Source organism: Ambystoma mexicanum, chromosome 8, assembly GCF_040938575.1.
Source record: "Ambystoma mexicanum isolate Mex_15411 chromosome 8, UKY_AmexF1_1, whole genome shotgun sequence".
NCBI lineage: Eukaryota > Metazoa > Chordata > Amphibia > Caudata > Ambystomatidae > Ambystoma > Ambystoma mexicanum.
The window spans coordinates 1,217,769,577-1,217,782,984 of NC_090929.1; the positions used below are offsets into that span (position 1 = coordinate 1,217,769,577).

The following is a 13,408-nucleotide window of genomic DNA, read 5'->3' on the forward strand; positions in this document are numbered from 1 at the left end:
TGGACCTCAGTGGGAGAAAATAGAGAATACTTACAGAGAAATGGTAGGACCATGACTAGGAGGCCCCGTCCCGCCATAAGGCACTTCCAGGATCACAATACCTTTCTTGGGAGTGGAAGGAAATCTCTGGCACCGTCAAGTGTCTCTTGGTATTGATGGTCCAGGACCAAACACAGGGGGACCGGCGTCCCAACAGTGTGCCCATTCCTCCAGAACTTGCTGCGTTGCACTGCCGGCTCCTAAAAGTGCAGTGGGTTTCGCCGGCTCGGCCGAAGGCGCTAACGCAGGTGTCCGGCCGGAGCTGCCGGTACTTTGGCGAAGATGTCCAACATCTTCAAACGGAAAGTCTCCCATTCCTCTGGTGAAGAGGACTTGGTTGGAAAAGGTACCTGCGGGCCTCTTGTTCCTGACCTTCCATGGAGTGGTGGCTCCTCTTCTTCGAGGACAAAGATGAGTGATGTCGTAAAAAAACACTGGATGAGCTCGACCTCTTGCAGTGCTTTTTTCTTTTTGTCCATCCGAATGGGGGACCGGTCCACAGTGCTGCACAGAGTTCCTGACAACATCGAGCAGAACCCTTATACCCTCTCCTCGTGGAAAAAGTGAAGGGTTTTGCTTTGTGTTCTCGTAGCACCTTCTGGTGCATTGACTGTGACAGTAAAGTGAGTCACCAAAGCAGTAAAGGCACTTGCATGAACTCCGAAGACTTCATCAGATTCAGAATTGTGACAAATTTGCAAGGCAAAGCAAGGATTTATTTTTCCTTGTTAAAACGAATAAGAGCAGTGCTCCTAGTAGCGAGCAGAGTGCATGAAAAAAAGGAAGCAAGGTTATATAGCCTCTTATATATTGGATACATTACTCACCGTAATCGTATTTCTGATGCTTTTAGCTGCTTAGATTCACATGCTGTGCATAGGCCTAGATCTAGTGGAAGCTGCAGAGTATTACAGTGCCAGTAATACTATCCCTAGTGTGACGTTCACTGTACCCATGATCCCTCACGCGTGTAGGACCCTCAAATTGTATTTTTTCTGACATGGGGTAGCATGAGAGTAGCGGGAGTACAAAGTATCCAAGCAGATAGATAGATAAAACTACAAGCATCCACATGCCTTCTCTCAGAGGGGAGGAAGGGCGGGCGCATGTGAATCTAAGCAAATACAAGCATCAGAAATACGATTACGGTGAGTAATGTATCTCTTCTGAGGCTTGTGGAATCTGCTTAGATCACATGCTGTGCATAGATTAGCGAGCAGTGTTAGAAGAAGGAGGTGGGATGAGAGAAGGGTCATGAGCAAACAAATGTCTTAGAACCGCTTGTCCCACTTGAGTATCTGTCTTGGAATGAGTGTCAATGCAGTAGTGCTGAGTAAAAGTGTGAATAGCGCTCCAAGTAGCTGCTTTGCAAATGGTGTCAAGGGGTACATTTGCAATGAAAACCAGAGTGACCCGGGGCCTCTAGTAGAGTGGGCCCTTGGCGTTAAAGGCAGAGTTTTCTCTAAAAAGGAGTAACACAGCTGGATACATTTGACTATCCATTTCGAGATGGCACCTTTAGAGACGCGACCTCCTTCTCTGCCTGTAGCTACGGAGACGAACAGTTGATCTGTCTTTCTTAGCCTTCTGGTCTTGTCTACATAGAAGAGGACCACTCTTCGCACTTCTAGCGTGTGTAGTTTCACCTCAGCAGAGCTTTTGGGTTCTTGGAAGAAGGCTGGAAGCTCAATGGACTGGTTAACATGGAATTTTGAAATTAACTTAGGTGAGAACCTAGGGCGAGTTTGCAGAACCAGTTTATCCTTATGAACAGAAAAAGAAAGTACCCTGCACTGATAGAGCCTTCTTATGGATGTAATGGCTACTAAGAAGGCAGTATTATAAGTCAGGTGTTTGAGACGAGCTTTATGCATGGGTTCAAAGGAGGGGGGGGGGGGGCATGAGTTTACCAAGCACCACATTAAGGTCCCACCCTGGAGGTGGGTTAGAAATTGGAGGGTGGAGTCTCTTCACCCCTTCCATAAAGGCTTTGACAACTGGCACCTTCCACCATGACACCTTGTTATGGGAGGTGGTGTAGGCTGACAGTGCTGCCAGGTGTACCTTGAGTGAATTAAATACCAACCCTGCATCCAGTAAGTGGAGCATGTAGGTGACAATGTTGGAATGAGTGCAATCAACTGGGTTCATTTGTTTTTTCTGGCACCAAATAACACATCTTTCCAACTTATCAAAGTAACAGTGCCTTGTGTTTCCTTGATTCTTTTAAAATATCCATACATCTCTGTGGTAGATTGAGATGACCAAACTCTATGACTTCAGGAGCCATGCTGCCAAGTTCAATGAGTTGGGTTGAGGATGCACTGTTTGTCCTCCGTGCTGGGAGAGTAGGTTGTACCAGCACGGGAGTCTGATGGGTTCGCACATCGCCAGTTTGCACAAGTGTGGGAACCACGGTTGTCTCGCCCACATGGGAGCAACTAGGATGAGCGTCATCGATTCCCTGTGTATCTTGTTGACCACCTTCCTCATCAGAGGGGTTGGTGGAAAAGCGTAGGCAAACATCCCTGACCAGGTCATCCATAGGGCGTTCCCCATGGAGCCTGGCTGGGGGAACCTGGATGCGAATCCGGGGCATTGTCTGTTTTCGTTTGTGGCGAATAGGTCTATAGTGGGGAAACCACACTGTGAGAAGAGGTCTCCTACGACTTCTTCGAGTAGACACCATTCGTGTTCTTCTGGGAGGGGGGTCTCTGCTCAAAGCGTCGGCTAGTGAATTGAGATCCCCTGGAACATGTTGAGATGACAGGTAAATGTTCCGTCTCAGTGCCCATCTCCAAATTCTCTGGGCAAGCCTGGACAGATTTGGGGAACAAGTGCCCCCGTTTGTTTATGTAAAACATTGTGGTTGTGCTGTCCATTAGGATCTGCACTGACAGGTTCGATAGGTGGGGTTTGAACGCTTGAAGCGCTCTGAAGACTGCCACAAGCTCTAGCAGGTTGATGTGATTCTTGGCCACAGTGTGAGACCAGAGGCCCTGAGCTGTGTTAAGGAGGTGTGCTCCCCACCCTGACATGGACGTGTCTGTAGTGACTACGGCCTGTATTTCTGGATCGTAAAAGGGTTTCCCCTTTGACAGGTTCTCTCTTGTCCACCAGCGAAGACTCTGTACTAGTGTTGGTGAAACGACCTCTAGATCGTCCCACTGACCACTTGCCTGAGACCACTGTTTCGCCAACCATTCCTGCATGGGTCGCAGGCGCGCGTGGGGAACCAAGTAAATACATAACGCCATCATGTCTAGCAAACACATCGCTTTGCGAACCCTTATCGGACGACCAGACTGATATTGAGGAATTTGCAGTAATAGATTCAGAATTCTTTACTCTGACGGAAAGGCCAACCCCTCTTGAATTTTTAGGACAGCTCCTAGGAACTGATTGGAGGTGCTTGGCACCAGGCTTGATTTTTTCTCGTTGATAAGAGAAGCCCTATTGGAAGAGGAGGTTGATCGTTCTTTGAATGTTGAATCTGCAAATTATGGGGGTTTCCCCTGTGATGAGCCAGTCGTCCAGGTAAGGGTACACTGAGATTGCCTCCCTGCGTAGGTGTGCCACCACCACCGCCAGTACCCTGGTGAATACCCTTGGAGCCGAGGCTATACCGAAGGGCAGCACCTTGAACTGGTAGTGCTGACTGTCCACCTTGAAGCGCAAGAATCTTCTGTGCACTGGGAACATGGAAATTTGAAAATAGGCATCTTTCATGTCCAATGTTGCCATGTAATCTCCCTTCTTTAGTAGGGAGATTACTTCCTGAAGTGTAGTCATGCAAAACTTTTGGGGCTTGACATACTTGTTTGCAGGGCGCAAGTCTAATACTGGGCGCATTGTTCAATTTTTTTCGCACAAGGAAGTAAGTTGAATAAATACCCTTGTTTACCTGGTTACCCGGGACGAGTTCTATCGCGTCCTTTGCAAGAAGAATGACGATCTCCTCGAGGAGGATTCTTTGGTGCTCCAAGGAGTGTATTTTCTGTCTTGGAGGATGGTAGCGGGGGCGTTCCAACAGTTCGATACAGTATACCGCAGACACTGTGGACAGCACCCATCTGTCTGAAGTGATCCCTTTCCATGCGTGGGTGAAGGTGGAAATGCACCCCCCTACTGGGAATACATGGGAAGGGACCTGGAGCGGAATGTCACTGTTTGTTGGGGGGTGTAGCACCTCTACCTGGGCTGCCTCTCCCCCTACCACGGACCCTCTTTTGACCTCTGTGAAGCCTGTTGGTTGCCTCCGCACGATGCTCCTTGCCCTTGAAAGTAATTTGACCCTCTCTGGGAATTTTGGCCGCAGGAGCGACGAAAATTATTATTTCCTCGTTGGTTCGTGGGTTTATTAGTTAGTTGTCCAAGGGATTTTAGGGTGTCATATTTGTCCTTGGCTGTTTTGAGTGCCTCATCCACCGCTTTCCCAAACAAGACATTGGGTTCCACTGGCATGTCGATGAGTGTGGCTTGGGTCTCGGGTTTAAACCCCGACTGCCTCAGCCAAGCCTGTCTCTTGATGATTGTGCTCTCTGCGATTAGCCGGCCTGCATTGTCTGCTGCGTCAAAAGTGGCCTTAAGAATGCATCCGGACACTGATCTCTCATCCGATGCAATCTGGGCCAGCTGGCCCTTTAGAGGTTCAGGTGAGGAAGCAACGAGGGCAACTACCTGTTCCCATTGGTGACAGTTGTAACTTGCCAGCAGAGTGGTGGTGTTAGTAATTCTTGCCTGGTAAGCAGAAGTGGAGGCCACTTTCCTTCCTAGCCCATATATCATTTTGCTCTCCTTGTCTGGGGGAGCTTCAGAGGATGCTAGAGGTGTCCCTGCCCTTGTCCTGGTGGTTGTAACCACCAATGAGTCGGGTTTAAGCTGACCCCTTATATAAAGTGGTCGGAGGGGGCGGCCCTGAATAATTTCTCTATTCTTGGGTTGACTGCCCAGGTAAGATTAGGGGTGCGTAGAGTCAATTCTGCGTTGAATGGACTTCAGAATTGATATGGCTTGGGCAATGGACTTTCTGTCACCCATAAGCTGCTCTGCAAAGTCTTTCTCTTCTTGAGCCCCTTGTGTGTCTATCTGAAAGTGGTCTGCAGCTCTAGCTAAGACCTTGTTCAGTAATGGCTGATTGTCCACAGGCGAGTCATTCACTGGTGGGTCCTTGGGAATAGGAGAGTCGAGACTATACGCCTCTGCCTCGTCTTGGTCCTCGTCGTCTCCATAATATTTGACCCCTGCCTGGTCATCCAGTATTTGTATGTCTGGATCTTTACCATACTGATAAGGTTCAATATTGAGTGGGTCTAAAATCAGGCCCTGAACTGGAGCCTCAGTACGGGGTCTCTTACTAGGAGGTAGAGGGTCTTTGGATCTGGAAGGAGTAGAGGTAGCAGGGGTATTCTGATAGCTCAGGAAGTCATCAGGATTTTTCTCATAAAAATTTCCCATAAAAGACATTTTCCTCATCACTCTGTCAATGTCTTCAGAGCTCCATTCTTTGGAAGTGGGAATGACCACTTCCTGCTGGGGTTCATCTTCTATTCCCATATCCTGTAGAGTAGGAGGGACAACTTTAGGCCTAGTGACAGGCTGCTGGGTCTTGGACTTCTCAGAAGATTTATGATTCTGGCGTTCAGAAGCTTTTTTTCTGTTGTTTCCCCCCTTTCCCATGTGTAGAGGCATATTTTCCTGACTCTTTGGCTTTCCCAGAATTTTACAATGCCTGGCGTCGAGATTTGGAGGTGGGTTCACTAGGTTCTGGAGTCTTATAGGAGGGACGTCGAAACTCGGAGGCAGACATAGAACGAACAGCCGGAGTCGACTTTGAATGTGCTGTCTGGGGGTAGAGGTCGATTCGTCTTCTGACGACCATACCTCTGTGACCTTAGATAGCGTGGCACTTTTAGCAATCAAAGATGGTTGCTGCATGTCATGGGGCGACCATGACCTGGAGCGCCCAGAGGACACGGATTCTGCGGCCCGCTCTCTTTGTGCCTTTTTCTGTCGATCACTCGACAGGAGTGTTGAGTCTCGGGAGGGGTTAGTGTGCTTAGATGAAGGTGCGAGGGTAGCGCTCTTGGGTTTAGTCCCCATAACTGCCCCGCCGGACAGTCCCCTGAGGTCGGGGGCTTGCGCTTGGGTGTCTAACGACACCCCTGTGCCCTCGCCGTCCGATACGGCGGCGTTGCTGCCATCACTGAAGGAACAAACGGCGTCCATGGCCTCAAGGTGCCTGGCGTAATGGGCCCAACGTTTGGTGGAGCGGTCCTTAAGTGTTTTAGCTTTAAAGAGTTTACACGCTCTGCAATTTGTTTCGGAGTGGTCCCTAGGCAGACACAGATTACTGGTGTTATGCTTATCTACCCAAGGAAACTTACGGTTGCATTTGGGGCAGAATTTAAATGGAGTACTCTCCATATGTTAATATATGGCAGCGGGCGAGTGTATGTAGGAAAATAAACAAGTGTGAGTATGTCCGCCCCCCACTCTCCCTACTTGCAGGGCCGGGGCCAGAGGCCTTCCGAGGCCCAAAGTCTGTTGTGCAGTCTCAACGGCTGTTTGTTCTTCAATACCGGCGTCAATCTTCGGAATCTCGACGTGGGATTTGAGGAAGGGGAATTTTAGGTTAATTTATGATAAATGGCTGAAAGCCAGGGAACTCCGCAACTATGCTTCCGACAAGTATGGCGGAAAAAAACAATCTGAGGGTCCTACACGCGTGAAGGATCATGGGTACAGTGGATGTCACACTAGGGATAGTATTACTGGCACGCCCTAATTCGATGGCCCTTTTCGAGTTTCAAAAAACAAACTAATACTCTGCCGCTTCCACTAGATGTCGGCCTATGCACAGCATGTGATCCAAGTAGATTCCACAAGCCTCAGAAATATATATATGGCTCAAACGTCCCATCCATGGCATGCAAAAGTCTTGGGTAGAACCGACGTGGAGCCGCACTGTGCCCCTGGAGGAAGAAAATATTTCTGAAGAGCAGCTGACGCTGGGAGATGGATGTCATGGATGAGGAAGGAGTCCATTAGAAATGGTCTTTAAGCAGATAAAATACTGTGAAAATGTAATTTAATCTAATGCCCTACTCTGGTTAATGTTATGTGCAGTACAGGAATGTAAAATAGCTTTACTGCAGCCTAGATAAACAGTTACACCTTGTACAAGGTCTTAAGACAGAATCCATATAGTTTACTAGTTTGATCCCCTTTGGTCAACCAAAGCTCTATTGGCAGATGTGTAGCTTGGCAAAATAGTCAAAACAGTATTTTACAGCAATTAGTCCAAACAAAGACTCCTTTTTTCCACACAAACTGCTCCAAAAGGGTTTTCCTCCCATTGATTAGGTTGAAATATTCATACGGGAAAGTGTGCAGCCCTAAGTGCTATATTCGAGACTCATCACCAATACTCTTTTCGTTTTCTTTACATTTTTTGGGGCCTTTCAGCAGTTTGAGGGAAGAGTACAGGAAACTACTAGAATGCTATACATAAAATGTAATATTTCATAACATAAAAGCTATATGTTGGGAACTTCAAGTTTGACACCTATTCGGCCAAAGCACTGATAGTCTACTGGTTGAGCCCATAGAAGATCGTAATCCTAACTCCATACAACTAGGTAGTTGTGTCAATGCCCAGGCAGCCAATGCTTAAAGTAAACACTATTACATATTTCAATAAATATTTGACAAGTGGTTTTCAATTGATATTGAAAAGACTATGCACTTCTGTAAAATTGTTTCAGCTCTTTCAAACTGGGAAGTAATTTTTGAAAACCATGCATGGTGCAGAACACACTTTTTATGTATTTGTTAATGTGGCAATGATCCACCCCTGCCCCACAACTATAATCAAAAGTCGACCCAGTAGTGCGACCTAGTGCTTCTCTTCTGCCCCACTTTCACAGTTAGATCCCAGTACCAAACACAGCCATCCAGTGGAGTCAACTTATAGGAGTTTAACAGCTGCCTATTCCGCGCACAGTTGTCAACTTCTGCCTTGAAGGTGACATCCTTGCGCAATCGCAGACACTTAGAGGAGACACTCTGCTTTCGTCCGGGCGGTGTCAGCTGTGAAGTTGAAAAGGGGTTTTGTTTTAAGTCACATCTGATTTTGGGATCCTTCATTCCCTTTCACGTGTGCAAGATGTGGACAAGCACTGAGCACAACCCTTAAAGCCACTTGAGAATATTTCCCAGTCATGAATTAATCTAAACATTTAAAGGCAACTATAGGATATTATTTCAAAAAAGGTAGCAGGCGCTCCTCTCCAGAAAGAACATGGCATGATAACCTGTTCTGAGATGAGAGTTTGCAGCTCACGCCTTTTGCTCACGGTACCTTTCACAGATGGGAAATAATATTTGCATATCATTCTTTGTCCCGCCCACATGGGCAGTCCAGCACCGAAATGGTTATTAACTCACCAGCAATATTGTGCCAATCCAACAACAACACTGTGTGCCCAATGAAGACAAAAATAAGAATTGGCCTGATAAACAGTCTACCACCAGCTTAACACAACTGGTAGAATTTAGGAACTTATGAATTTGGGGAAGTTAGAGTCAAACAAATGTTTGGCCACTTTTAAAGAGCTACTTAGGCTTTTTCAGCCCTAAATTACCAATGCTCTGCTTGGTTTTATTTTCTACAACTCAGCCAATCTTTAAAAAAAAAATAAAGAAACACTATCACACATTATAAAGTTTAAGTTCTAGTTTGGAGGGGGAAACCACGTAGATCACTGTCAGAGGTTCAAATCTAATTTGCATGACTGTTCCTTTTTCAATGTTGAGCAACTGATCTCCTTATTTGTGACCATGTAAAAACATCATTAAAGATGGCCGAAAATATGCATTGCCTTTGATTGTCAAAGTCACTGTGCCATCTATTAGTGAATGCTTGTAACACAATTATTTTACTCTCCTAATCAGTGAGTGTGTTTGGTTATTACTTTTGGGACACACTGTTTTCCAACTTGCTGATCAACAGAATTATCGACTCAAAACAATCGTTCCAATGGTCCTGATGAACCAATAAGCACATGTTTGAAGGTTCATAAACAACTCGATCAGAAATTGCAACCAAATCAGTTGGGAGTATTCGAAAGAGAAAGAAAATACCCATAAAGAGTTTTTAATAATTTGAACATTCTTTCGCCTGCCTCCACACACTGCCCAGTGTTGTGGCTACTTTTATTCGGCCAGGCCACAGGCAGCATTCTCTTAAGTTTAAAACCTATACATTTTAACACAAATTATGAGCCAAGTCCTAACATGCAAAAGGTGTGTTTCAGTCTTATGGGGATCATGCAACATAGCATTCACACAAGATGAAAGAATGATCAGCGTGGGCTACCACTGTCCTCTACAGCACAGAAGCCTCTGGACAACAGCAGAAGCATCAAACTAAAATTCCCTGTAGAAACACCGAGGATTCTCCAACTTCAAAGTGCAATACTTAGTGCACACCACAAAATTGAAGATTAAGACAATGTCTGAAAGATTTACATTTATTAATATTTCATAAAAATGAAATAGATTCTATATTATTTACAGCACACAACATGTGCAATTTTTACATAATAACATTACAGAAGAAAGGAGGCAGAACATCATTTTGCTGTTTTAGCCCGTAGCCGTCTTTTCATAATCAGGTGATCACTTTCCTTAGCATGGTTATCCATGATCATCTGGGGAAGGGAAAGCAAGAAAAATGTCTTAATTTGTATAAATCAGAATCTAAAGTAACTGTTCTACATTCAAAAGAGTAATACAATAGTGGCAAAGTTGGCGTTTAAAAGTGTCCAGTGGCCTGAATGGAAATGCAGATTTTAGAATGTCATTATTCGAGAACTGTATTTTTGGATAAAAGTGAACATCAACAGACTGAAGAAAAAGGCAATTAAATTTGATTAGAGTTTGAAAAAATCGTGTGCCTCCAAGTAGGATTTGGACTGCATGTTTAAGCGATCCAGCCACAGTTCAAATATTTGATTGGTTAAAACATAAAAGTGTATAGATGTAAAGGTCTCCAGGTCCAATGATTCCAATATAAGGATTAGGAAACCTTCCATTAAAAGTAAAATTGTATTCTTTATCAGGTTCACAATTAAACAACGTCTGGCAAAGCTAACCGTTTTGGCTCCGGCAGGGTTGTCTGACTCAGGGCCTAGGGGGCTGGAAGCCTGACGGATTTTCAGCATTTCCCTCATTAATATTCATACAGAAAATGTGCACGCATTTAGAATAATTTTATGCAATTGATCTCATGAATATTAATGAGGGGTATTCTGAAAATCTGGCATGGAATTGGCCCTCGAGCCCTGTAGTTGGAAAACCCTGATTAAACTACTTTGGCTGCAAGGGCATCCTCTCTCAGGTAACCGAAGAAGAAACTAGGGAGCTTGCATGACCGAAGGAGCACCCCCCCATTAGATAGGAGTCTATTGTCCATCACCCAACTTCATCCCGCCCCCAAACACATTCATTAGTCCGCTCCTAGGGCCTTTCGGTGTACCCTGCCTGGGACTTAACATCCTAAACAGCAGCAACAATATCCTTGACTCCCTGTTTTGAACTTAAAGCACCATGCAAGAGCCAACAATGAGTTTAAGCTGCATCTATGATCCAAAACTGTGTCTCCTAACTAGATGTCACTAAAGAGCCAACTATGATCATTATGCCTCATAAAGTGGTGGTAAAATGCTACGGTGGGCCAAAAAAGTGCAATCTATGAGACACAACTATGGTGCTTCATTAGATCGTGCCAAGGCATAAGCCAAGTCATGTATTCGGTTGACTGTCTTCCACCACAATGTCACCCCCTTTACACACAAACACACACTATACAAATATTTGAGGCTCATTAGGCAGCTGGCACCAGGCAGTGTAAGGCTCATCTATGACAGTTGTGTTGTGCTGTAGTGAGGTCATGGGGTGCGCTCTGGCAACCTAGTGCATGAAAGCTGAAAGAGCAAATTACTCACCTCTCAGTAATGTTTTTTCTAACGGATGATCTTTCCATGGATTCCTCATCTATGTTATCTATCTCCCAGCACAGCTGCACTTCCGAAACTCTTCTGCCACAAAGGGATGGCGTAGAGCAGCTCTGCTCAATGCCTCTATGTGCCCCATGCCAGATAGGATATCGGGACCAGTATAGACTTGCTGTGCCCTATAACCGTAGTTCCAACCTTTTTCCCTTAGCACTCTGACACCGCAGAACAGGAAGGTGCATTAGCTCTTCGCCAGGTGGGGCAGGTTGGGGGGGTGGGTGGGGGTGGGATTGAGGAATCTGTGGGGGTAACATCCATCAGAAAGGACATTAGAAGAACACATTACCTCTCGGAAGATTCCTTCTGCTGACGGATTCCTCATCTATGATAGACTCTGCAAGCAGTACGTAGATCTGGAGAAAGTAGGAGAGCAATTACACTACCGGTACTAAAAAAACTCTGGAAGATAGGTCTACCAAAACGACAATCCTTGCCGGATTGGGAATCCAAGCGGTAATGCTGGCAAATGTGTGCACTGAGGACTTGCAAATGCCCAGAACAAGGACTCATCTCTGCAGGGGAGAGGTGGGAGCCAGTGCACTGATCGAATGAGCTCTGAGGCCCTCCGACTCATCCTTTCCATTCAAATCATAGCATTCCAAGATAGAGGATGACCCACCTTGACAGGGTCAGATTGGTCACTGCTCTGCTAGAAAGGGCACCAGCATAACCAACAAAAAGCTGGGCATCATTCTAGTCATCTCTCTTCTGACAAAAGTAGTAGCCAAGGGAACGCACTGGGTCAAGCCAATTGAATCGTTCCTTTGCCTTGGAAGGTTCAGGTGCAGGAATAAAAGAAAGGAAAATGGATCTTTTGAGAGAGATAGAATTGCAAGACTGTCTTCAGGAGGAATAGACCACCTCACTCTCAATGTCACCTTCTCTTTGGAAACTAAAGCAAATAATGAGGCTTAACAGATCACGCCTGGAGCTCACTCACATGTCTATCGTAAGTGATGGTTTACAGGAAAATCTCCTTAATGGAGAGCAAACAAAGAATGCAGGGGCTCAAACTCAGCACCCATAAGAGATGTCAACACTAAATGTAAATCCCATGCCAGAACAAACTGGCATGGGGGAAGCTTGTTGCATAGTCCCAGCAAAAATTGCATAACCGTGTGGAGTGTGAAGAACAAGCCTTGCTCCTGACACCAAGCCAAAAAGGGACACCATCTGCAAGCATAAGTGAACTTGATGGCAGGTCTCCGTACGTTATATGACAAATCCCACTACATATATCTCAGCCCCTCAGCAGTCAAACGGGAAGGTTCAGGCTGTTACGGTTTGGTTGAAGCACCAACACTTATGACTGGAGGAGCAGATCCACTAGTGCTTTAAGTGGGCTGGGGCCTGCCGGGGCCACGCGGTCCCACACAACATTGGCGGGACGCATTATCCCGCCTTGGCTGCAGGCGCGACGGAAGATGCGCGCGCCATTTTAATGTCAGGCGAGCTGACAGAAGTGCCAGCCAGGCACAGCGTTGCTGTGACTGGCTGGCACTTCTGTCAGTCACTGTAAATTCCTATGGTGACCCCTCGGCGAACCTGGGGATTCCTGAGTTTCTGTCTTTCTAAAAGATGGGTTGAAAAGTAAACAATTCAATCCATCTTTTATAAAGCTTTGCCGACGGACAAAGACGCCTCAGGCTTTGTCCATCGTCAAAGCTTTATAAAAAAAGCATGGTTTTATATATCCGTGTGCATACCTCGTTTGTGTACTTTTCAAGCCATTTTGAAGTATACAAACCATAGTAAGGCACTAAAACAAATATATAAATGTATGCATTTTTATATCTATGTGCGTACGGCTTGTGTACTTTTCAAGCCATCTTTTATAAAAATAGAAATATCTTATATATTTCTATGTTTATAAAAGATGGCTTGCATGCTACACAAACCATAGTAAGGTAAGCATACAAATATATAAATGCTTACATGCATTTATATATTTATTTGGGTGCCTTACTATGGTCTGTGTACTTTGTTAGGCCACGCCCATCCCACAATCCACGCCCCCAAACGAGGGTCCCCGCCCCTCGAGTTCTTACCTCACTTAAAGCCCTGGGATCCACTCTCTCTGGAAGGCGCCAGGAAGGGCAGATGGACATGTCCAGCAACTCTGGGTACCACGCTCTCCGTACAGTCAGCAACAATCAAAATCAACGTTAACCCCAATAGGTGTAGCCTCTTGAGAACTAGCAGTTCCCACTCGTAGGAGGCCAAATTCTGTCTGCTCAAGGCATCCACAATGATGCTCATGATCTGGTGAAATGAGCCGTCAGAGACATTGT

At 45.8% G+C, this 13,408-nt stretch overlaps 1 protein-coding gene across 3 annotated transcripts in view; it reads right to left on the reverse strand.

The window, feature by feature from the left end:
- Positions 1-9,556: 9,556 nt before the first annotated feature.
- The window catches only part of KIF20B (kinesin family member 20B), a 2,369,321-nt gene continuing 2,365,469 nt past the window's right edge, over positions 9,557-13,408 (reverse strand). For all 3 annotated transcript variants that reach the window (XM_069611316.1, XM_069611317.1, XM_069611318.1), the window contains one exon: positions 9,557-9,752. In XM_069611316.1, the coding sequence (XP_069467417.1) occupies positions 9,675-9,752 (78 nt within the window). In that variant the 3' untranslated portion in view covers positions 9,557-9,674. The remainder of the gene's footprint in view (positions 9,753-13,408) is intronic.